Source organism: Talpa europaea (genome assembly GCF_964194135.1).
Source record: "Talpa europaea genome assembly, chromosome: 15".
Taxonomy (NCBI): Eukaryota; Metazoa; Chordata; class Mammalia; order Eulipotyphla; family Talpidae; genus Talpa; species Talpa europaea.
The window spans coordinates 6,104,460-6,129,673 of NC_140083.1; the positions used below are offsets into that span (position 1 = coordinate 6,104,460).

At 55.4% G+C, this 25,214-nt stretch overlaps 1 protein-coding gene across 1 annotated transcript; it reads left to right on the forward strand.

Annotated features, from left to right (window-relative positions):
• Positions 1–2,675: 2,675 nt before the first annotated feature.
• On the forward strand, positions 2,676–16,428 carry RAC2 (Rac family small GTPase 2; the record flags this gene model as incomplete). Its single annotated transcript, XM_084255089.1, has 6 exons — positions 2,676–2,710; positions 5,568–5,639; positions 11,674–11,791; positions 12,443–12,505; positions 12,945–13,104; positions 16,298–16,428. 6 exons carry the CDS (start codon positions 2,676–2,678, stop codon positions 16,426–16,428), a joined length of 579 nt encoding a protein of 192 aa, XP_084111215.1.
• Positions 16,429–25,214: the final 8,786 nt, after the last annotated feature.

The window sequence follows — 25,214 nt, forward strand, 5'->3', positions numbered from 1 at the left end:
TATCTTGATCGTGGCTTCAGAGGTGCTTACACCTGCCAAAGGGAATGGAAGACGTACACGCTTCAAATGGATGCACTGCATGGAAATGATAGCTCAGTCTAGACACCTGAAAACAAAAATGAAAACAAAGTAAAGGTGAAGAGGACTGGACAGGCCAGGGCGGCGGCATGAGGGTTTGGTCACCAGGACCAGGGCCTCAGTTTCCCCATCTGTGAAATGAGGGTATTGAAGAAGACCTGAGTCGGATGGCTTCAGCCAGGGAGACTTTTTTATTCGGGATTGTCCTGGGATAGTAGCTTTCTCAGAATGGAAGGAGGTGCGCTCTCAGGGCCTCTGCGGCCATGTGTGCTTGGGCAGGTTGTTGGCTGCAAGAGGAAGCTCTGACTAGGGGTTGAGTGGAGGGTAACATCCAGTACTGTCTTGCTCCAAGTCATGGGGTCATACCCATTGGCTGTGTCTTCCCAGAGTTTCTTTATTCTCTTTAACAAAATCAAAATTTTAGCCTAGAATAATTTTAGATTTACAGAAATGTTGCCAACATAGTACAAGAGTTCACGTACACCCTCCGCGAGTTTCCCCTTATATTCACATCACTTGTCCGAGGAACTCGTCGGAACTAAGCAGTGAGGCAGTGACGCAGTGGTGTTAACTCAGTTTCAGACTCGATTTGATTTACTATTGTTTGGATGTACTATTTTTACAAGGGTGTTTTATTTTGTCTTATTTTCTGTTTCAGGATCCAGCCCAAGAAGCCACATTGCATGATGTTTATTTTAGGTTAACCCGGCGGCTGCCCCACGGGCTGGCTGTGGATGGCGAAAGGCTGAAGGGAAGCGGCCAGGATAAAGTCCAGAGGTGGCCCGTGAGGGAGGGTCCAGGGGTGTCATGGAGGATGCCTGGCCTTCTTGACCTGGTCTGGGGACCTCGGAGTGCTTCCTAGCATCTCGGCTCAGCCTGGGTACCGGGCAGCGGGCGGCTGGTTCTCATCACTGGCCTTGGGGACGCTGCCTCTTCCTTTCTGCAAAGCCACTTTGCCAGCCCCACGGCTTGGGTGGATGGCTGAACAGGTTCATTCCGCAGGTGCAGATGGGAATCCTGGGCTCAGCCCCCCAGGGAGGGCTGTGGGAGGGGTGCTGACCTCCCAGCAGGCTGGGTGCTCCACACCCTCCTGTGTTTCAGGTGGGTGACCCGTGCTCTACCACCCTTCCTCTCCCTCAGGGCTTTGACCTCAATTTATATAGGTAAGTAAAGAATCCAGGATTGTTTCTTCTTAACTAAGGAAAGAAGCTACCTAGCTGGTTTCTCAAAGCCTCCCTTGATCTCGCAGAGCTAATTCAGTCAGAGCTGCCTGTGGGACGATGGAAGGACCAAGGTGATTTGAATCTCTCATCTTAAAGGCACCCCTATAGATGTGGGGTGCAGTCAGGCTGTTACCTCCTGCTCCTTCCTGCAGCTCCACAGGGGCTCAGTCTATGGGCTAGTCTGACGCCCCAGGGGTCTTCACAGGTGACAAGAATCATTGTTCCCCTGATGCCAGCCTCTGGAGGGGCCGGCAGGGTGCAGGCCGACCTTCCCAATACAGCAAAAATATAGGATTTCCTTTTCTTGGTCCGCCGGTGCTGTGCATGGGAAGCCACAACCGAGCTGAGAGCCAGGTGAACGTGGGGTGCAGTGCTCTGGAGTCTGGCCACACCTAAGGGAGCACTCACCCTCCGCAGGAATGCAGAACTCAGGCAGAACTTACCCTAGACAGCAGCTGGGGTGCCAGCAGAGCTTGGGGTCACCTGGCCTGGGTCTGTTTCATGCTGAATGGTCCTGGCGAGTCACCTGACCCCTCAGCTTCTGCACCCCTCAGCTTCTGCACCATTAGGATAGGCCGGGGATTCCTAGCTCTGCTCTCCGGTCCCTCTCCTCCATCCCCCGAGTTGCCTGACTCTGTGGCACTGCTGTCACCTCCTTTCCAGTTCCCCTTCCCCATCAGCAGACCCCCACCTCCCTTCCAGCCTCGTCATCTGCCCCCATCTCCCACCCTTCACACTCAGGGGCTCCTGCACTGGCCCTGGCTTGGGCGGCCTTGAGTGTTGCTCGTGCACCCCCTTCCCTGGAGCGCCCCCTCTCCCACACAGCTTGAGGGCTGAATGCCCCCCTCTGGCAGATCCCCTGAGGTTCATCCCTTCCTGCCTGGCTTTACTGACACCCTCATGGGGCTGGCGCTTCCCCAGGGTCAGCTTTACCCCCTGCTTCCTGGATCTGCCAACTCCCCAAACTGTTCCTGGTACACAGTAGGTGCCCATTAAATGCACTAGGCTTAGAACTGAGGTGAACTGAGTTCTCAGAAGCCCCAACCTGGAGACCAGCGCTGGCCCTGCCCCACGGGCAGGCGTGACCAGAGGCTCCCAGGTGTCCTGCCGGTGCCTCAGAGCAGGGGTTGGCCCAGCCCACACCTGAGGGCCCCCACCCCGAGCTTTTCTGTCAGACCGCATGCTCCGCCCTCTGCAAAAAAAACGGCCGCGGGGGCAGAAACTTGGGCAAGTTCCCCTTCCGCTTCCTCTTACACTTGTCCCAAGGCTCCTCTGCTCTTTGGGCGCCTCGCCAGGCTCTCCACACCCCTGGTGGCCGCAGAAAGGCTCCTGCCCTGAGTTCTCACCGACGCTGCCACCCGGGCTCCTGACGCCATGCAGGCCATCAAGTGTGTGGTGGTGGGAGATGGGTAGGTACCTGACAGGCAGCCCGCTCCTGGGGCAGCCCTGGCCCTCTGGCCTGAGGAAGACCCCGGCCCTGCAGATGTGGGTATCCTGGAGGCCAGCCAGGAGGAGTGCTCCCTCTTCCCCCTGGTCCGGGGCGGGGGCGCCCTGGCGTAGGCTGAGGACAGCTTCCCTCTCTCTTCCCTCCTCACCCCGGAAGCTGCCTGGGTGGAAGGTGCAAGGCTGTGGGTGGGGGTACCGGGGACATCTTGCCCGCACCTGGAGAGCTGGGGCTGGCCTCCCGGGGACCCCAGTCTCCAACTCTATGGCTGCAGTGGGGGGTGGTGAGCCAAGAATCTGGCCTTTTCCCCAGGCTGACCTGGGCTGAGTGTGTGACCTTGGGCACGTCACCGCTTCACGCTGGGCCGCAGCGCAGCCATCTGGGAAGAAGTAGATTTGGGGTCACTTGAAATGTGTTGAGAGACTCCTGTGTGCATGCTCAATGTTAGCCTCCCATCCTTATCTGCGCCTCCCTGCCTCTTCCCCACCTGGCTGGGGAGGATATGTGGGGGACGTGGGCTCGGAATAGGAAGGGGGCCAATGAGAGACACAGTTCGGGAAGGAGGGAGGAAGGGATGGGAAGGGGGTTGTGGGGGTCACTTTGGGGCAGGCTGGGCTGAGGGGTCTTCTCAGGGTCAGACCTTCTTGCCCCAGGCTCCTCACCTGGAACAGGACAGGCCCAGTGCCTCGGTGTCCAGCCTGCAGATCCATGCTGGGCCTTCGGTGGGTCCCACCAGCACATCCCAGCAGGTTCTAACTGGACAGCCTGAGGCCCTGGGAGACCCCATCTTTGCTGGCCAGGGTCCCGGCAGCAGGACAGTTATCAGGGAGCCCTCAGCTGACTCTGATGCATGCCCGCTGGCCGTTATCTGCCTGCCCGCCCAGCCTCCCTCACTTCTGCTTTGTGTCTGATCTGAGGAGGGGCGGGAGGAAGCCAAGGGCGCCCTTCTAGTAGTCATTTGAATTTACCTTGGTGCAAACACTGGGAGGGCGTGGCTGGGAGGAGAGGGCACCCAGGCTCCTTAGAATAGGAAGTGACGAAACCCAGTGAGCGGGGGAAGGTCCAGGGCTGCCCCTTGGCCTCATGCTTCCCTCTGGGCCACCTGAACCCCCTCCCAGGCCAGCAGGCCGAGGAGGGCGGGGGGCAGCCCCAGTCCTGTTGACCACTGTTTATTAAGCGCTTGCCATGTGTCAGGTGCTGGGTTCAGGCATGGCCTTGGATTTCATCCTCCGCCGACCCTAACATCAGGCCCATTTTACAGCTGGGAAAACCAAAGCTCAGAGAAGCAAAGTACTTTGCCAAGACTGCCTGGGGTTTGAACTCTGACTCCACAGCTGTGCTCTTCTCTGCTATGTTCCTGGTGAGGTGGGAGGGGCAGAGGAGAGCTGGTCCTCCCCAGTGTTGACTGGTTGCCACTCCATGCCGCACGCTGGCCCGGTTTCCTTGTGGGCTTCTTCTAAGTGACTCTCTGCACACTCCTATGAAGATGTGCTCATCCCCATTTTCTCGACGGGTAAACTGAGGCACAGGCAGGTTAAATGACTTGCTTAAGGTTGGCCACTGGTGGGTGTTGTTGATGGGATCTGAAGCCCAGGAGCATGAAGGCAGAGTCTGGCCAAGGTCCCAGGAGTCCTCAGCATTGTTTAGGGAGGGGTTCCCGGGCACCCCTGCTTTTTGTTTAAAAAAAATGTTTTATTGAAGTAACATTGGTTTATAACATTTTAGGGGTTTCAAGTGCACAGCCTTACAAGTCAACCTCTGCGCCGACCACATAACCAATAAAGTCTAGTTGTATATAGTTGACACCTCTTTTACCTGATTACCCACAACCCCCTTTGTCTCTTCCCTTCTGGTGACTACATAATCTAAACTTGTTTGTTCATTAGTTTTGTTTCTTTTTCTACCACCTAGGGGTGAAATCATGCTTATGTCTCTCTGTCTGACTTACTTCACTGAGCATATCCCTCTAAGTCCACCCACGTTGTTGCAAACAGCAGGATTTCACCTTTTCTTTTTCACAGCTGAGTAGTATTCCACCAGGCATATACACCCCACTTTCTTTATCCACTCATTTATTTGTGGATGGGCACTTAGGTTGTTTTCAGCTTGTAGCTATTGTGAATTATGTCATGATGGATGTAGGGTGCAGATAACTCTGAATTCGTGTTTTCATATTCTCCAGGTAAATATCTAGGAGTGGGATAACAGGATCCTATGGAGTTTCTGACTGTAATTTTTTGGAGACCCCTCCATGCTGTTTTGTGTCACCGCTGCCCCAGCTTACGCTCCCACTCGCAGCACATGGGCCTGGGCAGGCGCTTGTTTTCTTCCTCCTCCTCACCAGCCTGTTTCCTGGCTTGTTTTTGACAATAGCTGTTCTTACAGGTGTGAGGTGGTATCTCATTGTTGTGATTTGAATTTCCCCCATAACAAGAGACAACAAACATCTTTTCAGGTGCCTGTTGTCCAACTCCATGTCTTCTTTGGGGAGGTTTTCCACCCATTTTTCAATTGGTGTCTGCTGCCCTTCACCCACTGTCCTACCTTGGTGTCACCTGGGAGAAATACAGGTTCCCAGTTCAGCCCCAAGCTGGTGGACCAGAGTCTCTGGGGTAGGACCCCGAAGCCTGTCCTTTAACAAGTACCCCAGGTGACACTTAGATTTGGAAACATGGCTCCTCAGGTGGGGAGGCTGAGGTCAGAGGGCTGGGGCTGGGTCCACGCTGAGGTCTCTAAGGCTGGGCGCAGGGGGCAGGCTGGTGTTCAGAACTTCCTGTGACTGGGCAGTGCCCATGACCGCTGTTTCTCAAACTCTCTTTCAGAGCCGTGGGCAAGACCTGCCTCCTCATCAGCTACACCACCAACGCCTTCCCAGGAGAGTACATCCCCACCGTGTGAGTGCCGAGGGCAGCAGAGCGTGGGGCACACGTGACCAGGCCCACCCCTCCCCTGCACCACCTTTGTGCAAGTGGGCAATCGGGGGGGCGCCGCCTCACAGCAGAGGGGGGCGGAGAGGGCGCGCCTGGCCGAGCAGGGTGGGGGCGGGCTGGGTGGGAGAAGTGGAGGGGAGTAGGAGGAGGTGCCCGCGCGTGTTGGGGAGGGCAGTGCCATCTGGAGGCCATGGAGCAGAGCCCGCCCGGGGGCAGGAGCACGTGAGTGTCAGACTCAAGGTGGGACGCGTGGGAAAGCACCAGCTCCTCCTCACCAGGCCTCAGTGGGCCCATTTCTCACGGAAAACCTCTCACCTTAGGTGGCGGGGCGTGGAGCCCCGCGTGGCCTGCTTGCCATCTTCCGTCTCCCCGTCACCGCCCAGAGCTTGGCTTCCTTCTCTCTCTGCTGCGGCCTCCTGCTGGTGACACTCCTGGCACCAGCCTGTTTCCTGTTTTTTTCACAGCTGAGTAGTATTCCACCGGGCATATACACCCCACTTTCTTTATCCACTCATTTATTTGTGGATGGGCACTTAGGTTGTTTTCAGCTTGTAGCTATTGTGAATTATGTCATGATGGACGCAGGGTGCAGATAACTCTGAATTAGTGTCCACCCCAGGGCCTTTGCTCAGGCTGCTCCCACTGCCGGGACTGCTTTGCCTCCCCACAACCACGTGTCAGACCCCCAGGCCCCGCTGCAGTGCCCCCTCCTCCAGGAAGCCTTTCTGGTGTAGCCTGAAAGGGTCACTCACTCCCCAGGTGACCCTACATGAGCTTCTCCAGGACCAGGAGCCCATGGAGGGCAGGGAGCCTCCCCCACTTCTCCTCAGGTCTTCCCATGTCTTAGCACAGTACAGTCTCTGCCTTGCCTTACACACAGTAGGTGTGTTTTGAATTGACCTCATGCAGAAGCCCTAGGAGAACTGGTCACGGCAACCAGCTATAGAGGACCTACTGTGTGCTGGCCTTGGCCAGAAATGACACGGTTGAGCTCTCACTTGACCTCACTAGGCGTGGGTATTATTATTCCCCAAGGCGGACACTGAGACGTGTGTCCCCCGTCTCCCCCCCCAAACCCCGCACTACACAGACTCGGGGTCACAGGATGGGCTGGGCTCGCTTTCCTGACAATTCTTGCCTCAGGCACCTGGCCCCAGGTAGGAGGAAGGCCGTGGATAGGCAGGGTGGGGAACGTGCAATTTAACTTCTGCCCACCTCGGACCTGACTCCCACCTGGCCTAGAGCGCGTGCACCCCCCCCTGTTCACTGCCCATCAGCGGCCTCTCCTGTGCCAGGACAGCTGGCTCTGGCCTGAGCACGGAGGCAAGTGCAGACCCACGTCAGGCAGCTCCTGCGGTGGGCCACTGTCACCAGGAAATGCTGGCACTGTCTTCCTGCCTCTGCCCATCCCAGCTGGGTGAGGGCCACTTGCTGAAAGACCTTAGGGCAAGCACTTCCCCTCCCTGAACCTCAGTTTCCCTTCCACAGGAGGCAGGGCCTGGGCTGGGAGGCCAGGCTCGTTGGGGGCACCAACCCTGTGCAGGAAGGTACAAGGTGACAGAACTGCTGGGGGCCCGGCTAGTTCCAGCTGCTCTCAGCAACTGGGGAGCCGGGCCCTAGTGAACACAGTTGTCCAGATAGCTTTGCTGAAGGACAGACAGGTGCCCAGACGAGGTCTACCTGGGCCTAGCCTGGCTTCCTGGCTGTGCCACCTGCAGGTGCACAGGACCCCAGGCTCAGCGGGACATGCACTCGAACCTGTGCCTGGCCCCGCCCTCCTTTGTTGTCCAGTGAAGTTGCTCAAGCCCCCCCAGAGGGGCTCCTGCTATAAGCATCCTCTGGCAGCAGGGTGGGGGTGGGGGGGTGTCACACTAAGCCCTTGGCCGCTGGGTGGCGGGGAGCCAGGGAGAGAGCAGCTGTGGGAGACAGAGACAGGTGCCTAAGGTCCCTGGCACAGGCAGCAGTGGCTGGTGGTCTCGAGACCTGGCTGGCAGGGTTTGCGGGGGTGGGAGTGCCTGCTGCCACACGTGCCAGCATCTGCCGGGAGCAGGGGCCAGAACCGGCCATGGGGGGTCTCAGCCCAGGTCGTCTCTGAGGGGAGGAAGAACACTCGATTACTTTAGGTTGGACGGGCCAGTGTGTGACTTTCATCCTCATTTGCGGACTGACAGATCAAGCCTGAAATCCTCACGACAGGGCGACGCCCACCTTTGCTGGTCCTAGCCACCAAGGTCATGCTGTTCCCTCGCTGTGCCTGGCTGGCCCCCGCCTCCTCGCTCATGCACCTGCTCTGTGCTCACACCCCTCTGGGACAGCTCCCTGCTCCCCCATCTCCTCCAGCTGCCCTCCCCTTCTCTGGGTGCTCCCACTGGTCCCCCCCACCCCCTCAGACCCTGCTCCAGGGCTCCTCCACCCACCAAGGGGGCCTTTTCTAAATGCAAATCTGATCTTATCACGCCCTGCATGGTGAGCCCCAGGCACTGACTGGTATCCTGACAATAGCTCCCCGGCCCCTGCCCCGCCACCTGGGGGTGTCAATCCACCTCAAACTTGCTGGGTGTCCAGGTGCTTCCTTCCTGAGGTCTGGGCTTGGGTGGTGGTCAGGTGCTGAGCCCCTTTCTCCTGCCCCCGCTTCCATCCTCCACGCCATTCCAGGCCTGCGGCCCCAGAGAGTGCAGAAAGAGGCCACAAAGACTGCATGTAAACAGCCGCCCCAGGTGCGGTCATGTGACCCGGCCAGGCCGTCTCAGTCCTCTGAGTCTGGTTTCCTTGTGCAAACGGGCGATGATAAAGTACACTTCCCCGGCCCTCTGAAGTGATGGAAGGGTGAAGGCCCCCAGACAGCGCTTAGCACCCAAAGGTGCTCAGCAAATGTGGGCTCCCTGCCTGGTGCCTCTCCACCCTCATTTAGGATCAGCCCCTTCCACCCACCCACCCGCAAACCCACCCCCCATGCTCTGGCTCAAACTCCTCTGAGCCTCTGGCCGGAATCAGCAGTGCTGCTCGCCACACTGGCTTTCCTGTCTGAGCAGCAGGCTCAGTCCTGGCCCTGGGGCTCGAGCAAGTGCCCTCCTGCCTATGAGGCTCAGTCTCCTCATCTGGAAAATGGCTGCAGTGGTGGTCATTTGGTCCTTGATCCTCTGGTCCTGGCTGCCTGTGGGTCTCTGAAGTGTGGCAACCCCAGGGAATCGCAGATCACTCGTGCTTCCCTGCAGCCCCCGGACTCCGGCCTGGGCCTGGAGGAGGGGCTGGTGTGGGGGTTTGGGAGCATGGAACAAGAGATTGCCTAGCTTCTCAGCCTGTCCCCACAGGGGGTTTGGGCATCTTCTTGCACTTGGGGTCCTCTTAATGGCCCCAAGAGATAGGGCCTTTTTCACAGCCAAGAAAGTAGGGATCAGAGAAGCTAAGTTACTCACCCAGGGTCTCACAGTGGGGTCCAGGTTTACAAGGAATTTTGGCTTCCTTCTCAGGTCCCAGGGGCTGTCCCAGGCTAAAGCAGCCCTCTTGCTGTCCATGGGAGTCGCAGAGAGAGGGCTAGGCCCCTTGCTGCTGTGGTCATGAGCTGGCTGGCCTTGCAAAAGTTGCCTGACCTCCTTGGGCCTCAGTTTCCTCACATGTCTAATGGGAATTACATGAGATCCTTTTGCCTTGGGTCACGTGGGATGTCATGACCTAAGGGGATGAAGGCCCTAACTCCCTGTTCAACCCCAGAGCAGGTGCTGGGGTTCCAGGAACCAGCTTTTCCCTGTGGCCGAGTCCCTGAGACCCTGGAGTGATCTAGGGAACAGAAGCCTCAGGCTCAAGGAAACTTGGGAATCTTTTGGCACCAGAATTTCAAACTGGACATGAGAGGAGAGAGCTTGTCCCAAAGAGGTGTTTCTGGCTAACTGCAAAGAACATGAGTGGCCCCTTTCCCAGTGTGCCCAGCGGCCTCTCCCTGGGTGCTGCCTGGAGCAGATACACAGAACACGGCAGTGTTCCAGGCACTGTGCTGGCTCAAGGGCAGTGAGGGATAAGCCAGACCTGGTTCCTGCTCTTCGGGGAGCTAGTCAGCAAAGGCTGCTGGCTGGGGAGGCTTCCTGGAGGAGGTGACTTTGAGATGGGGCTGTGGTGGTGGAAGGGGGATGAATTAGGGTCAGGCCAGCACGGGGGAAGGAGAGTGGGAAGTCAGGGGAAGAGTGTTTGCAGGAGCTTCACAGGCAGGAGAGAATAGAGCCTCAGGGGAACTGGGAGGTGACCAGGGGGTGTCTAGGAACACGCTCTGAGGCCCAAGAAGTCCGGTGTGTTGACAGTGTCCACCTGCCCACCTCCAGGCCTGTGTGAGGGGCTCTTTCTTAGGTCCTGGGCATTACTCTGAAGCATTAGGGCCAATGCAGTCCGTTGCTGAGCAGCATTCTGACAGGGCTTCTCAGAGGAGGCGGCACCTGAGGGCTTCTGTTCAGTCTGCTCATTTGGTCCACCCGCATGCACTGGGAGCTGGGCCTGAGATGCAGAGACAAGCAGGCATTGGCTGTGCTGCAGGGAGCCCACAGCCCATGATGGGATGGTGACCCCCACGTGGCGCTGGGTGCCTGCTCGAGGTCAAGGCAAAACAGTTGCTGGAGGGAGGAAGCAGTCAGCTCTTTCCAGGTGGGGACAGGGAAGGGGGTGACCAGAAGGTTCACCCTCAGAAGAGGAACTCCCTGGGAAGGGTTTTGAAGCATGAACAGAGACAGAGGTGAAAGGGGTGGAAGGGTTTGCAGAGAGATGCAGAGGCAGGAGCCAGGCCTGGACGGCATGCAGGGCCGTGTGGCCAGGACAGGTCAAGATATTTGGACAAGGAGAGGAGGAGAAGGGCTTCTCCTGCAGGGTGCGTGCATGGGCAGGCGTGGGGAGGTGGGCAGTGCCAGCCCTGCACATGAAGCTGGTGTCTGAAAGAGCCTGAGGTCTCAGCGGACCAAGCCCAGGGTTGAGGTCCAGTGTCCATGCAGGTGGCCTCAATGAGCAGAGACGGAGGGGTGGTCCTGGGCCTTGGGGCAGCGCTGGGCCTCTGGCAGCACAGCTGCGCCACAGGGCAGTGAGCACGGGCTGTGGAGCCAGACTGAACCTGTTTCTCACTAGTTCGGTCACTCACGGGCTGTGTAGCGTGGGCAGGTCGCTCTACCTCTCTGATCCCCGCTTTCTCTTGCACAGCATCAGCAACCAGAGCTTCCACTCCTGGCAGTGTGTAATGAGGAATACTGTTGGGTTGGATTAACAAGGAAGCTGGAGGCTCAGATTGCCTGGAGGCCTCTGGTACAGCACATGGCTTTTAACCGTGCGCGCGTGCCCAGCCTGTCCCGTTGGCATGTCTTTTTGGTGTGTGCCAGGGGCATTTCCTGAAAGTGCCTGTGACGGATGGCTCTCAGTGGCCACTCCGGGAGGGGCTGAAAGGTCAAGGAGTTACCTGACGCCCCAGGACACCCTCCGCCTCTGCAGACGGAGATGGTGGGTAAATGCCTGCTTCCTACCCCTTCTCTGCAGGGCTCATGCTGACTCCCAGGTGCCCCTTGAGCCCAGCTGTCCACAGCACTAGAGGCACACGGCAGGACAAGACCCACTGCTGCCCCTTGCCACCTTCCAACCCCCTCCCGAGGCTGCCAGGGGTCACCGAGGCACCGCCTCGGTGAGGGTTTGCTCCTGCGGGACCCCACCTGGGAGACCAGCCTCAGTGTCCAGCACAGGAGGCGGGTAACGCTTGCTTATGGTGATGGGCTCTCGGACTGGATGAAAGTCACCCCTTTACAGGACAGGGGAGGACAGAGAAATGATCAAAGAGTATTTTCCGCTTGATGCTCTTATGTGTTTAACGATTTTTAATGTAATGCATGAGTAATGAAAAAAAAAAAGAAGGAAACTCAGCTGCCTGGTGCTGTGTGACTTGGGTCCCATTGAAGGCCCTCTGGGCGTGGCCCTGCGGGAGGATACGGATGGAGCTCCAGGGCTGAGGCTGACCCTCTGTCTCGCCTGCTCCCCACAGGTTTGACAACTATTCTGCCAACGTGATGGTGGACAGCAAGCCGGTGAACTTGGGCCTGTGGGACACTGCGGGCCAGGAGGACTACGACCGCCTGCGGCCGCTCTCCTACCCACAGACGGTGTGTGCCTGGCTGGCCCGTCCGCTGCCGGGGGGCCTCCCCCGAGTCCGCCTAGGGAAAGCGAACCCTCCCTTTAAGCCCTCCCTGGCCCTACTCCTATCACTGAGCCCATCTTTCCGACCTCTCTGCCTCCTGGGCTCTGGCACCCCCGCGGCCAGTGGGTGGTGCAGACCTGGATGGGGCCCAGGAGGAAGCCGGGACAGTGAGCTCCGTGCTGGGAGAGGAGGATGGGGCAGGGCGGCAGGTGGCTCCAGGCTGCCGTGCCTCCAGGCTGGCCTAGGCTCTCCATGCCGGGTGGCACAAAAGGAATGGGCACCTGAGAGGGGAAGTGATGTCTGGTGAGGGGAAGGGACTCTAGAGTCCAGATGGCAAAGCCTTTGACCCCCACTTTCCCACCTGTGGGGAGGCGCAGCCACTCACTGAGTGCAGAGCCCCGTGAGGACTAACTGCCCAGAACAGGCCTGGCCTTTAGGATGTGCTAGAAAGACCAGCAGCAGCCGGCAGTGGAGCTGGCAGGGCCCCTGCCTGCCTGGGTCCTAAGGCCCCATGTTCCCCGGCTGCTCCTCCGCTGCCCAGGATGCCGGGGTGGGGGGGCAAGTGGGGTACCTCTGCACTTGCCCTCACTGGCCCCCTCGCCTGCTCTGCCCCCAGGATGTCTTCCTCATCTGCTTCTCCCTCGTTAGCCCAGCCTCCTATGAGAATGTCCGTGCCAAGGTGAGCTGGACAGAGTGGGGGTCTCATGGGGGCAGGTCACCCAGAGAGATGAGGGGAGGTGGGCGGACGGGAGGCACTGGTAACTTTTGGCCTGTTCCTGGGGTGCAGAGGGTGTGGACAGAGAGGGTCCTCCATGCCAACCAGGGCTGGGGAGTGACTCAGAGTGAGACTAAGGGCGGTCTCAGAGGGCGCTGGGATAGTCAGCCAGCCTCTCAGCGCACGCTCACCTTGTCTTCTCTCCTCCCCGCACAACTTCACGCCTGCCTCTTGTCCTCACCTCACTGCTCATCTTCCCACAATTTGGTGTCCCCTTGTCTCCCCCCACTCTCATGCTCCCTCCACTCCCTGCACAACCTTGCGCCCTCCCCCTTCTTGTCCTGCACAACCTCATGCCATTCCCCCTGTCCTGCACAACCTCCCACCCCGCCCACCTGCTCAGTGGTTCCCCGAGGTGCGGCACCACTGCCCCAGCACGCCCATCATCTTGGTGGGCACCAAGCTGGACCTGCGGGATGACAAGGACACCATTGAGAAGCTGAAGGAGAAGAAGCTGATGCCTGTGAGCTACCCACAGGGGCTGGCGCTGGCCAAGGAGATTGGTATGGGGCTTGGGCCCAGAGCAGAGGGGAAGGCAGTGGGGGGAGGCAGGAGGGGTCCCCACGCAGCCTCAGGGTGACTGCAGACATGCTCTGGGACCAGGCTGTGCAGTCCCAACCCTGGCTAGCCCATGTGCTAGCTGTGTGACCCTGGACAAATCACTTAGCCTCTCTATGCCTACGTTCTTTCATTTGTAAATGAAAAAGCAATAGCAGTTGCAGGCAATAATGACAGTTCCAGGCAGTTGGGAGAATTGAATGCATGAATGCCCAGGAAGGTCCTAGAGCAACTCACACTCCCGGAGGCTCTGCTGTTAGCATTGGTGGTATCCGCAGCAGATACTGACGTGCGTGTGTTTTGGGCAGACAGAGCAAGGGTGGAGGGAGGTGTGCTGTGGCTGTGCACAGTCAAGCTTGGGTTTTCTGAGAAGGCTTCCTGGAGGAGGTGCTTCTGTCCTGGGTTTGAAGGGTGGTGCCTTCCTTTCTGCCTCCCTCCCCCCTCCCTTTCCCCAGCTCCTGGCTTCGCAGCCTGACTCCTCTCTCCACCTGAGCACTGGCCTGCACCGCTGTGATTTCTCAGGGTCACACCTGGGATTTGAACACGGGCAGCAATCGTCAGCGCAGGGGCCTCCTCATGGTGGCCCAGGGTGCCTTAGCCAGGCAGGTGGTGGCTGACGGGTCTGGCCTCTCCTGTGGCATTCAGGCCTGTGGTCCTGGTCCAGCCTGGCTTGCCTGCAGCCCAGAGACAGGGACACTTGCCCAAAAGCCCGGGACCGCCAGCCAAGCTTGACCGCCAGGATCCGGGGCCCTGGTCCTCTGCCCCATTGCAGGGTCCTGTGGGACGTGCTCGCCCCGATAGGTTGGGCCTCCCCACCTCGGCCCTGCCTCACCCCCTCTTCCTTCCGCCGGAACTAGGAGGGCCCTGGGGACGCACATCTCTTCACAGGAAGAGAAACCACAGCCGCCGCCTCCCCCCTTCCTGCGACAGGGCCATCTTCCCAGGGGCCTCGGGCTGTGCCCACACCCTGGTCCCCAGTCCTGTCCTGGGCCCTGGCTCCCAGGGTGCTGGTCTTTCCTCACCAGTGCTGGGATCACACATCTGGTCTTCTGGCCTGCTTTGCCCATGGGCTCCGCCTGGACCGCAGCTCCCCAGCGGCTCCGACCCTCCCCTTGGAAAGCACACGTTTTGGGACAAGGAGGAGGAGGGGGAAGCTGGAGCCGGCCCTGGCCCTGGCCCTGACTGTGTCCTCGGGCTTGCAGCTCCCCAGCTCTGAGCTTCGGTCTTCTCCACACAGCGGGCCTGCACAACCCCAAAGATTCTCTTCTGCAGGCGCTCACTCTAGGGTTCTGCCTTGACCGCCAGTCAGTCCCTCCTGGAGCTGATTCCAGGCGGTGTGGTGGGGGCAGTGACTTTGACCTTGCCTGAGGCCCACCCCTGTCAGGGGGAGGCCTGGGGTCCTGCAGGATTGATAAGTGCAGAGGCTGCCCCTGCCGCCATGTCCTCCCCAGCATGCGGGGTCGAGTCGTGGGGCCGCTGTGGCCTCCGCTGGTGATCACAGCTGACACGGTCCAAGCGCTCCCTGAGCCCGGCTGTGCATAGCCCTCTTCCTTCTCACCGCAGCTCTGAACGAGGAACTCTTACCACCCCACTTTACAGAGGAGGAAACTGAGGCTCAGGGAGAAGTCGCTGGCTCCAGGACACCCAGCAGAAACCTGGGCTGCCTGGCTCCCCCAGTCACCGTCAGGATCCTCTGCACCCCCTCCCCCCCGCCCACGTCCACCTGACCAGTCACCTCCCACCACACGCTCTAGTTACCTCTAGGTACACGGGAGCGCGTCCCAGGCGGGTGGGAGGTGGAGGTGCAGAGGGGGCTGGCCAAAGCCCTCGGTGGTCAGAGGCTGAGCCAAAACCAGGCCAGGCCCCCCAGCCCAGGCCCCCAGCCCAGGCCCCCAGCGACTCCGGTCATCATGAGCCGAGAACAGCAAGGGGGCAGTGGATGCCAGGACGGAGGAGCCAGTGAGAGGGAAGAGGTGGCACTGGGCACGGGCCCTGGCAGGGAGACAGTGGTCAAATGCCCAGTGACGCCTTCTAGCACAGAGGGCTCGGGCGCCGAGACCCTGCCCCCAACTCCGGGAGCTCTGTACCCGCGGAGGGCAGGGGCCGCCCGTGACTTTGGTCCCTGCTCAGATTCCCAGTTCCTGCTGCTCTTTCCTGCCCCAGGCAGCAGCAGGCACGTCCCCCTCCCAGGCGCCCCCGCCCTCCGCTGGGTGTCCGGGCCGCGGCTGCCCCTGTCTGGGCCTGTCTCCGCATCTGGGAAGTGGGCAGGGTTTCCTCACAGGGGGTCGGAAGCACCAGCTCCATGCCCGCAGGGAGGGGGTACCATCTGCCCAGTCCCCCTCCGTCCCCCAGAAGAGCGGCTCCAGGGAGGAACCCGCGTCCCCTGACCCTCTCCTTCCTCTTGTTTCTGAAATCAGCCCTCGGGCCTCTTAGAGAAGCAGTTTTGTGGTTCCTTGCTTCAGGGAAACTGTTTTGAGTGCGGTAGACACGGGAACTCACACAGGTTCCTTCCGGAAGGTCAGGGGACACTGCTTCCCATTGGGGTCCCTGCCTTTCTGGCCGCGTGTGCCCCGGGCTCCAGCTGTGAGTGGGCACATGGAAGGAGGTCCCTGGGTGCCCCACCCTGGGCCAGAAGGAAGTGTCCAGCCTGTGACTTTGGGCTAACGACCTCTCTGTGACCCTTGGCTTCCTCATCTGGACAGTGGGGCGGTGCTAGATGCTAGATGGCATTTGGAAGGGCCTGGTAAGGGCCCAGGGGGCCTCAGACCTCCTGGGGGAAGCAGGGAGGCAGGTAGGTGACGATTTTCTTGAAGAAAGTGAGGTGCTGAGAGATTTGGTCGCTTTATCTTGAGTTCCCTTCTTGCCAGGAAACCATCAAAATTCCTACCTGCCTTCTGAAAATTAAGGGTTTATACGTCCTGGAGAGTCACAGAGGTTCTTAACCTCTCCTGAAGTCAAACTCCTCATTTTAAACATAGGGAAACTGAGGCACAGAGGGGGAATGACCCTGTGCTGAGTGACATGGCCCAGGTGACCTGTGTGGACTGGACCCTGAGCCTGGCAGTCGTAGGACTTGGGAGGGGTGTGCGTAGAACCCCCACAAGATCTGACCTCTGCTCCCTTGCCGCCTCCCTTCAGACTCCGTGAAATACCTGGAGTGTTCTGCCCTCACCCAGCGAGGCCTGAAAACTGTCTTCGACGAGGCGATCCGGGCTGTCCTGTGCCCCCAGCCCACGCGGCAGCCGAAGAAAGGTTGCAGCATCCTCTAGGGTGAGGGACTCTCCCATGCTTCATGATCCCCACACACACACAGTAGGTTCTAGCTGGGGGGTGTCCAGCAGCTGCTCAGCACCCTCAGTTTTAGTGGGAGTGGCAGTTAGGCCAAGACAGAGAGGGAGTTTTAAAATGGCCTCAGTGTCCTCATTGGCCGAACCAGTCCAGCTCAGCCGAGTTTGGTTCCCAAAAGGAAGGTCCAAGGTATCAACAAAAACCAGGTAACACAAGCCAAGATGTGGGTGTCACGGAGCTCCCACCCTGCCGTCCTGTAGGAGGTGGGTATGGGGAGTACAAGGGACAGGTAGGCCCCCCAGGGAATCCAGTCAAGCCAGGGAGACCTGACTCCCACATATATGGTGGAGGCAGAGCAGACTGAGCTGGGACCCCTGGAATGGGTGGAGGCAGCCTACAGGCTTCCTGGAGCGATGGGCAAGAAGAGAGAGTACCAGCGTGGTGTGCAGGATGGCACCTGCACAAAAACTGGGCGGTGGGAATGAGTCTGAGCACCCCCAAATTCTATCCCCAAATTCCTCCATCCAGGTGGCACCCAGTCCTCACAGCCAGATGGTTCTGCTCCAGGCCCTCCACCCAATACCTGCTGGCACCCCGCTGTCATGCTGCCCTTCCCCGTGGTATTTCCTAGCAGATGACTGCAGAGCTTGCTGCTCATCTTCGCTGTGCTGGAGACCCCCAGGGGCCAAAGGCTGTGAATCTGTAGGCAAGAAGCCTCGATTTCTTCATGCCCCTGCTTTCCCTGGGGGCCAAAGGGGAGGTCCAGGAGCCAGTGAGCCACCCCTCTGTTACTGTGGTCCGTGCCAGCTGGTGAGATAGCAGCATATTCAAGCTGCATTTTTCCAGCTGCATCTTCCAGCATCTTCCAACTCTACTAAATTCCTGATTCCCCCGGAACTTTGGTTCACATGTCACTGGTGAACGAACATATATATTCCTTCAGACTCAGGTCTGTCAGTGCCTCGTGAGAGTTACGAGAGAGTATCAGATCAGTAGCACAGTCTGAAGCCCTTCTACTGAAATAAAAAATGAGTAAATGAGAATGCATACATATTGGGTCTCTGGTCTTTGTTTCCCTTTCTGAGATAACAAAGGAACTAAAATTCTTTAACTCTCCCTGGGCATTTCCCAGCCAATCAAAAGCCTGGGTCTAGCTGACTCCTTTATCCTTTATGTCTTTCTGCTTTATCCTTCATGTCACAAGCTGCATTTGCCGGTGAGTCTTAAAACTTCCAGACCCTGCTGGTCAGGACTTTTTGCTATGGCAAACAGAAAACCCAATCAACCTGCTTAAGCAGAAAATAAATGTACTGTTTCAAATTTGGAAAGATATGACTTCAGGTGCAGCTTGATTAGGGGGTTCACTTTCCTGTATAGCTTTGCTTTGCAGTTAGCTGTCTGGTTCATTCTCAGGCAGTTGACTCAGGGTTTTATCCTTCCAGGTTCAATTTCAGCAAAAAAGAGCAAGTGTCTGCCCCAGGCAAAGTTTCAATTAAAGCTCACTCTCATTGGACCAGCTTAGATCCTGGGCTTCCCTTTCAACCAATCATTTTTGTTCAGGAGTTGATGTGGTCTGATGGGTCAGGCCTGGACGACATGCTCCAGCAGAGCTTGGAGTGGAGGCATCCTTGCCAAAACCACACACACAGGGTGTAGGGGTTAGCACCCCAGCGGGGACTGGAATTCTTGGATTTGGGAACATGGGTGTCAAACAACCAGAAACCCCCAACTCCACTATGGGAGGTCACAGGAAAGTGTTCAGCAGTGTGGGAAGCGATGCTGATCCCAGCAGGCATGAAGCAAAGTACATTTCTTTAAAAGAGAGATGGGGCGCTGTGAAGACTTAAGAAATTTGTCAGGGCTTGGCATGGGGTCTGTTCCACATTAGTACCTGCTAATTTATAAATGCCAGGCCTTATACTCCTGCGGATGATCACTCTTCTCTATCTTAACTTTATCCATTCATTTACCACATCTGCTCATTTACCTTCATCCACTCATCTACCAAGACGATGCTGTGCTGGCGGCTGTTCGGGGTGTGGGAATCAGTGGGGCTCCCTCAGAAAGGGCCTGAGCGTAGGGGCGAGGCCCTGTGGCCTTCCTTAGTCTCAGCTCAGAGCAGCTTGTTATGTTTGAAAGTTACTTCTCTCTGAGACAAAAACCAGAAAAAACAGCAACAACAAAACCCCCTTAAAACCCACACAGTCATGACACAAACACCCACGTGGGTGGGGGGACGGCTGAGACTCACCTCTAACGCTCAAACTCGAAAAGCCCTCAGGCTCCCCCTCCAGGCAGCCAGAGTCCCAGGGGAGCCTCCCTCTCCTCCCTGTTCTTCTGGGGTCTCAGGATAAACTTCATCCCCTCCAGGATCATCCCAGAGGCCTGGTCTCACTTCACCCCTTTCCTCCTGAACTCACATCTCCACTGTCAGACCGAGCTCTCAGTTCCCCAAAGTCATGTTGACACTTCTTTAACCCGAGCTCTTTGCACAAACTAATCTAGTTCTCTTCCTCGAACAATTTCCTCTCCTCCCCAAGCTTCCCCGCACACCAGGTGTGGGCTGAGGCCTCTGCCATGTGCCCCTTCCCTGGGCCTGCCCCAGTGGACTCAGGCCTTACTTTACACCAATAAATGTCAGTAAATATATTCTCTCTCCACTTGTGGCCTCACTGAGCACGTAGGATTTCAGTCTTCCTTGGGGCCTCCCAAGATAAGTAAGGCCAGCAAGCCTGGTTTTGCAAAACAGAAACAGAGGCCCAGGAGTTAGAGATCAGCTCGCTAAGGCAGACACTCGACTTGCCACCTTTTACCACCACGCCCATCCTCTTTTCTAAAAGAATCCTAATTTTTGTGCAGAGAAACAATGTATCTAGCTCCAGACCAAAAAAAATACTTGTTTTCCCAGCCTGCTTTGCATCTGTGGTTCCAAAGTCAGACAGTTCTGGTGACCAGGAATAAGTGAAAGTCAGTTGGAAGGCGGCTTCTGTGAAAGCTTTTGTTTTCTTTCACAAAAAATGATAGACCCAGCAGATGCCACCCTTTGCCCTGTCTGCTTCCTTGATGGATGCTGATGAGATGTCTGGAGCTGCAGCAGTCATCTTATGAACCCGAAGCCATGTCCATGAAGATCCCTGGATCCCATGAGGATGGAGGATGACTACTTTGGTCATGGACCAAACCAGTCCCGATGACTGACTTGCAGTGGGTATAAATCGAAAATGAAACCATTTCCCCCACTGTTGGTCAGGCTTTCTGGTACTACAAGCTGAGAGCATCTGGAACTGAGGTCTTAGGACTCCTTGACCAGGCTCTTTTCACTGAAACACTGTGCCTGTCAGTTTCTGGGCATGGGGTGAGTCATTCATTTCTGTTCTGCAAATTGACTGAGGACCAGAGACCTCTCTGAGAGGAAAGAGAAACCTTGAGAGAAGTGGATGAGGAACCTGCTTTGAAACAGGAAGAACGGATGGTCATAGGCAGGCACCGACAGCGTGTGACACTCACAGAAGCCCTTCTAAGCACCGTCGAGTCCTGGGTCTGCGCTGGGTCTCGCTGCTCGGGTGCATCAGACCCAGCCCCTTGCAATGAAATCATCACCTGGTGGGCAAGGGAGCACTTCCCAGACGGTTTCATTTGGGGTCTCTGTCTCCAAGGCGGGCTGCTGCTGTTCCTTCTTCCAAAGCATTGGTCTGGAGACTCCCCCGGTGCCTCCCCTTCCCTCACTCGCTCATTCACTGCACCAAGCTTGGACAATTCAACCTCCTGACATCTACTTAACCCATCGCCATATCTGCCCTGTTGCCACTTCCTGTTCTAGGCCTGCGTCTCTCCCGAGGACAGCGGCCTCTCCTCGCTGGCCTGCATGCCTCCGCTCTCTCTGCCTGTAAGCCAGCTCTGCCTCACAAATGTAATTGTACCACCCAGATGTCATGGGTGCTTTCAAAACTCTTACACAATCACGGGCTCATTCAGTTCACCACTGAATCATTCAGCAAATCATTACTGCTACGGTGCCAAACATAGGGACTGAGGGGGAGTCAGGCATGGGCCTGCTCTTAGAGGCTCACAGTCCAGTGAGGAGGCTGTTGAGCCAGCAGAGAGCCAGGGGAGAACGCACTCAGCTTGGATCTCTTACCAAGCAAGTCTTATCAAACAAGACCCAAGCAAGTCCCTGGCACCTTGCAGATACTGGGTAAATGGGTGTTGATAGAAACAAATAAGCAGATGCACTTTCATGGAGAATGACCCAGCTGAGCCCAGCCTGCCAGCCAGTCCTGCCAGGGCACCCTCATCCACGTGAGCTATCTTGGGGGTGGCGGCTCAGTTGAGTTCCCAGATGACTCTGACCCCAGCTAACCTCACGTGGAGAGGAAGAGCCACCCAAATGAGTCCCGCCAAGTCCCAGAATCGTCGCAGATCACAGATGGCGTCCTGGGACCACGCTTTCCTGAGTCAGAGTGTCTGCTCTCTCTGCTTTCCATGGCTTCTCTCTCCTTCTTACCCCTCATCCTCCCCTCCCAGGAAATATGCACTGCTGGGGACACTGGACTCCATCTAGGCCTCATAGGACAGGGAGGCAAGGTAGGGTGGACTCTGGGGAGGGAGAAAGAGATTTAAGATGGTTCTAGAAGGCCTCCGAAGACCTCAGGGAAGATGAAATGAGGAGCACTCGTTCGTAAAATCTAGTTCAATTTAGTTCCTGTGTGCTCCGTGCCTGCTGTGTGGACAGAAAGAGGTACAGAGAGGGGCGAGACCCAGCCCTCAACTCCCCGGGGACTCAGAGGCCAGCAGGGGAGACGGACATGTAAATCAACACCTGCCAGGAGGTGGGCTGTGCCTGCCACGATCTACCCAATATCAAGATGAAGCCACTCTGGTGTCAAGATGCCAAGCAGCAATGCTTCTGCCACCTCCCCCCACCGAAAAGCTGCCTCTACAAGGAGAAGACGAAACAGAAACACAAACTCTCATCTTCAAAGAAACCAGGAGGCACCTGCGGCACTAAACCGCAGCGGAGAGCAGATGGAGAGGTGGTAAATGATTTAACAGAGTCCAGGAAAGGCAAACCTAGGGGCCTGCTGTTTTGTGGCCTGGTGGGGTGGGGGTTAGGAGACTGAAGAGATGGAAAACAATTGGCTTTGCGCAACCCAAAGGAGGCTCCAAACTATGGACCCCGGTTACCACAGATGGTGAGGCAGGAGGCTGAAAACAGCGGGGAGTAGGGGGTGAAGGGGGGTGCTGCTTGGAAGTCTGTTTAAGGAATAGTTAGAAACTCTCCCCCCAGGCCCTCCCCACTGCACTCTCAGGCAGTAACCACCCCTCCCTAATGCAGGCCAGGAAAATCCAAGCAGAGAACTCTGTACCCAAGGACACCAGCTACAGAGTGGATGGGGGTGTGAGCACACATTGATCATTGGGGATTGTTCTTAGCAGTCACTCTCTCCACCCCCACCTCCAAGATGAGCATACGTCCCCATTCCACTGATGCTGTCCTTGAGCATGTGACTGGCTTGTGACCAATAGGATCTTAGTATGCGCAGCACAAGGAGAGAGTTGAGTGCTTGCACTCCGGGGCAAGCTGTCTTGTGCCCAATAAAATCTGTGCTGGCAAACTCGATGACTCCAAAAGTATAAGAGAAACATGAGGCCAAGCTGTCCAGCTGACCCACAGGCCTGCAGATTTGCTTATTCCCTCGCAATCTAGATCAACCCCCCCCCCACCCTGTAGATGTATAGCCAAATAAATGCTGATTATTGTGTGCCACAAAGATTTGGTGGGTGGTTGTTATACAGCAATATCTGAATGATGCAGGCAGACTCAAGTGAAGGTTTAACTATTGCAGAGTACCCCAGCCCTGTTCCTTGGCCCATTCAGGAATGCTAGTGTTACATGGCAACCCCAATGTGAAACGGGTTGGCCTGACTGTGGGTCCTCACCTGAGTGCTTTTTTTTTTTTTTTTTTTAATTTTCTAGAGGCATGTCTTATTTATTTATTTATTATTTTGTTTGTTTGGTTTATACATGCACTGGGTACAGTCAGAAGCGTGGGAGGGTGAGAGAATTCACCAGAGCCAGAGCGGGGAGCAGAGCAGGCAGAAGGACCGAAGTACACTGCTGAGGGGAGCAGCGGGCAACAGGAGAGGTCTGCACACCATGTGGGACCCTCCTCCGGTGGCCGGGGAGCAGCCGGGGATCGAACCGGCGCCGCAGAGGCCGCAGGTAGCTTCGCAACCCAGCGCTCAACCGCTGCGCCACCGGGGAGGCCCTCACCTGAGTGCTTGAAAGGGACTTATAACGAGACTCAATTGCAGGAACACACAAAGGGTAATAAAAGGTTTGTTTACAAAAAAGGGGAAATGAAGAAATGCATAACTCAGGGAGAAAGAGAGAGATAAATTGGTGAATGCCTCTTACCAGTTCCACTGAGCTGGAACCCCAATAGTATGCTGAAAGCTAATGAAAAACCAAGCACCCCCAAGGCCCACATGTCTGGTTATATATCAAGCCTGGCTGCTTGATTCCATCCTCAGTTCCCAGCATCCTCCCTTCAGTGGTGACGGCATTATGGGATTTATAGTCCTTGGTGTCTTGGATCTCTTTGGTCTGGGGTGGGGGTGGGGTCAATAAAACCTATTTGTGGAGTTTGTTCAGAACACCTTTTCCCCCCAGCATTAGCACCCAGCACCCACTCATCCCAGACAGGAATCTGTGGACAGGACCCAACAACTCCTGAGAGCAGTCTCACTGAGGCTGACATCTGGGTGACTTTGACAAAAACAAACAAACAAACAAACAAATAAGTTTTAAAAATCCAGTTTTCCATACAGAGAGGTTCATTATTGGCAATTCCTGTCTTTCAGTTTGGGGCTTCCAGTCAGACTTTTAATGCCTTATTCTGAAATAAGAATGAATAACAAAAGATGATTGTATAAATAAGAATGAATAACAAGAGAAAGCTGAAATATGAAAGAGACCCAATTAAATAAATAGGAAAAAAGAAACTAGCAAGAAATAGAGACAATGCAATGATCAAAAGAAAACTTTAAAAAAATCATCATGGCTATCCCAAGAGAGATCAGAAAACACATTATATCCAAAAATGGAACAGAATGCTATAAGAAAATAATAACCAGAAAAAAAGAGATGAGTTCGTAGAAGTTAAAAATATGATATTTACTTTAAAAAAGGGTTTGAAAATAAAAAGAGTAAAAAATAAACCCAACAACTCTCAAAAATTAGAATAAGATAAAAGAAAATAAGAAAATGAAAGGATTCATTTAATTTAATTTAATTAAAGGAAGCCAATAGCCAAATTATAGACATTCCAGAAGAAAATTATTTCCCAGAACAGAATAAAACATCTTCAAGCTAAAACAGTACACTGAGTGCCCAAAACACTTGGTTATAAAATTTAAGAAATTTAGGGATAAAGCAAAAATCCTAGAAGCTCCAGTATAAAGAAAAAAGTTACTTTACGTGATTGAGAATAAGAATAGAGCTGGAAGCTAGTGACAGGGACTGATGCCTGCCACTATTTGACTCTCAACTTAGAATTCTATACCCAGCCAGGCTGCCAACAAGGATGAAAGGCAAATTACTATTTTCAAGCATGCTTATTTTCACGGCAGTTACTGGAAGATGTACACCAGCCAAACAAGGGAGTAAACCATTAAAGAGGAAGACATGGGATTCCAGAAACAGAATCTAACAGAGAAGAAAAGGAAGGGAATGCCTCGTGGGATGGTGAAGAGAGAATTGCAGTGTGTCAGCTATGCTTGGGCAGAGAGGACAGCAAGGACAGGGGAGGAGTTCAGGGGTCTTGAAAAAAATTACCACCCAGGGTAGAGTCTGAAAATTCCACTATGAGATTTCTGTGAGGCTATAGGAATGTATGGGCATATTTAGTTCAAGAAAACTAACATGTTTTTTTTAAAAACTAAGCAAATGAAAAAATGAGGCTAACTGAGCAGCAAATTATATTGACATTGCATTAATAATGGAAACATTGAATTTTCATTTAACAGAAAATTAAGAAATGCAAGGATGGGGAAAAGGATGAGAAATCTAAGACCTTATCTACCATTATTAGAAGTCAGTAGATAATGGGTAAAATTGGGGAATCAAGAGATAGAAAAATAAACCTGATACTTAACAAGATGGAGATGAACAAAGAGAAACAGCCAAGAGGATGGGATTACCTCTGGGAGGGGGCTGGATCAATGCTGTGGGAGACGGCTGGGTTGTTTTTTTTTTTTTTTTCTGTTGTAAATCTTTTTATTACTATGGGTTATTAATATTTGCCTACAAATAGCACTTTAATAAAAATTGAAATAAACTAAAAATAACTGTATTACATAAAAAAAGAGAGCCCAGAGGAGGGAGTGTCAGAGAATGGGAAGGTTCCAGAGAAGGCTTCCCTGAGCAAGTGATGCCTGAAACTGTTGAAGGATAAACAGTGGGAACAGCCTGTGCAAAGGGCTGAGGTTCAGAATGAAGGTCATGGTGCTTTAGAAAGAGAGGGAGGGGCGAGTAGGAAGAGAAGCAGGTGGAGACAGGGTGCTCAGGCACTGTAGGGGCTGTGGATTTTATTCCGCAGCAACAAGTGACCTTGGGTGGGCTCCAAGAGAAAGCAATTGGAGAGACTTGTTTTTAACAAACTCACTGTCCCAGCTGAATAGGAGGTGAGGGCAGAAATAGGGGGAACAAGAAGAGGTGAGTGAGGCTTGGCCTGGAGGGAGACTCAGAAGATGGAGAGCAGCAGAA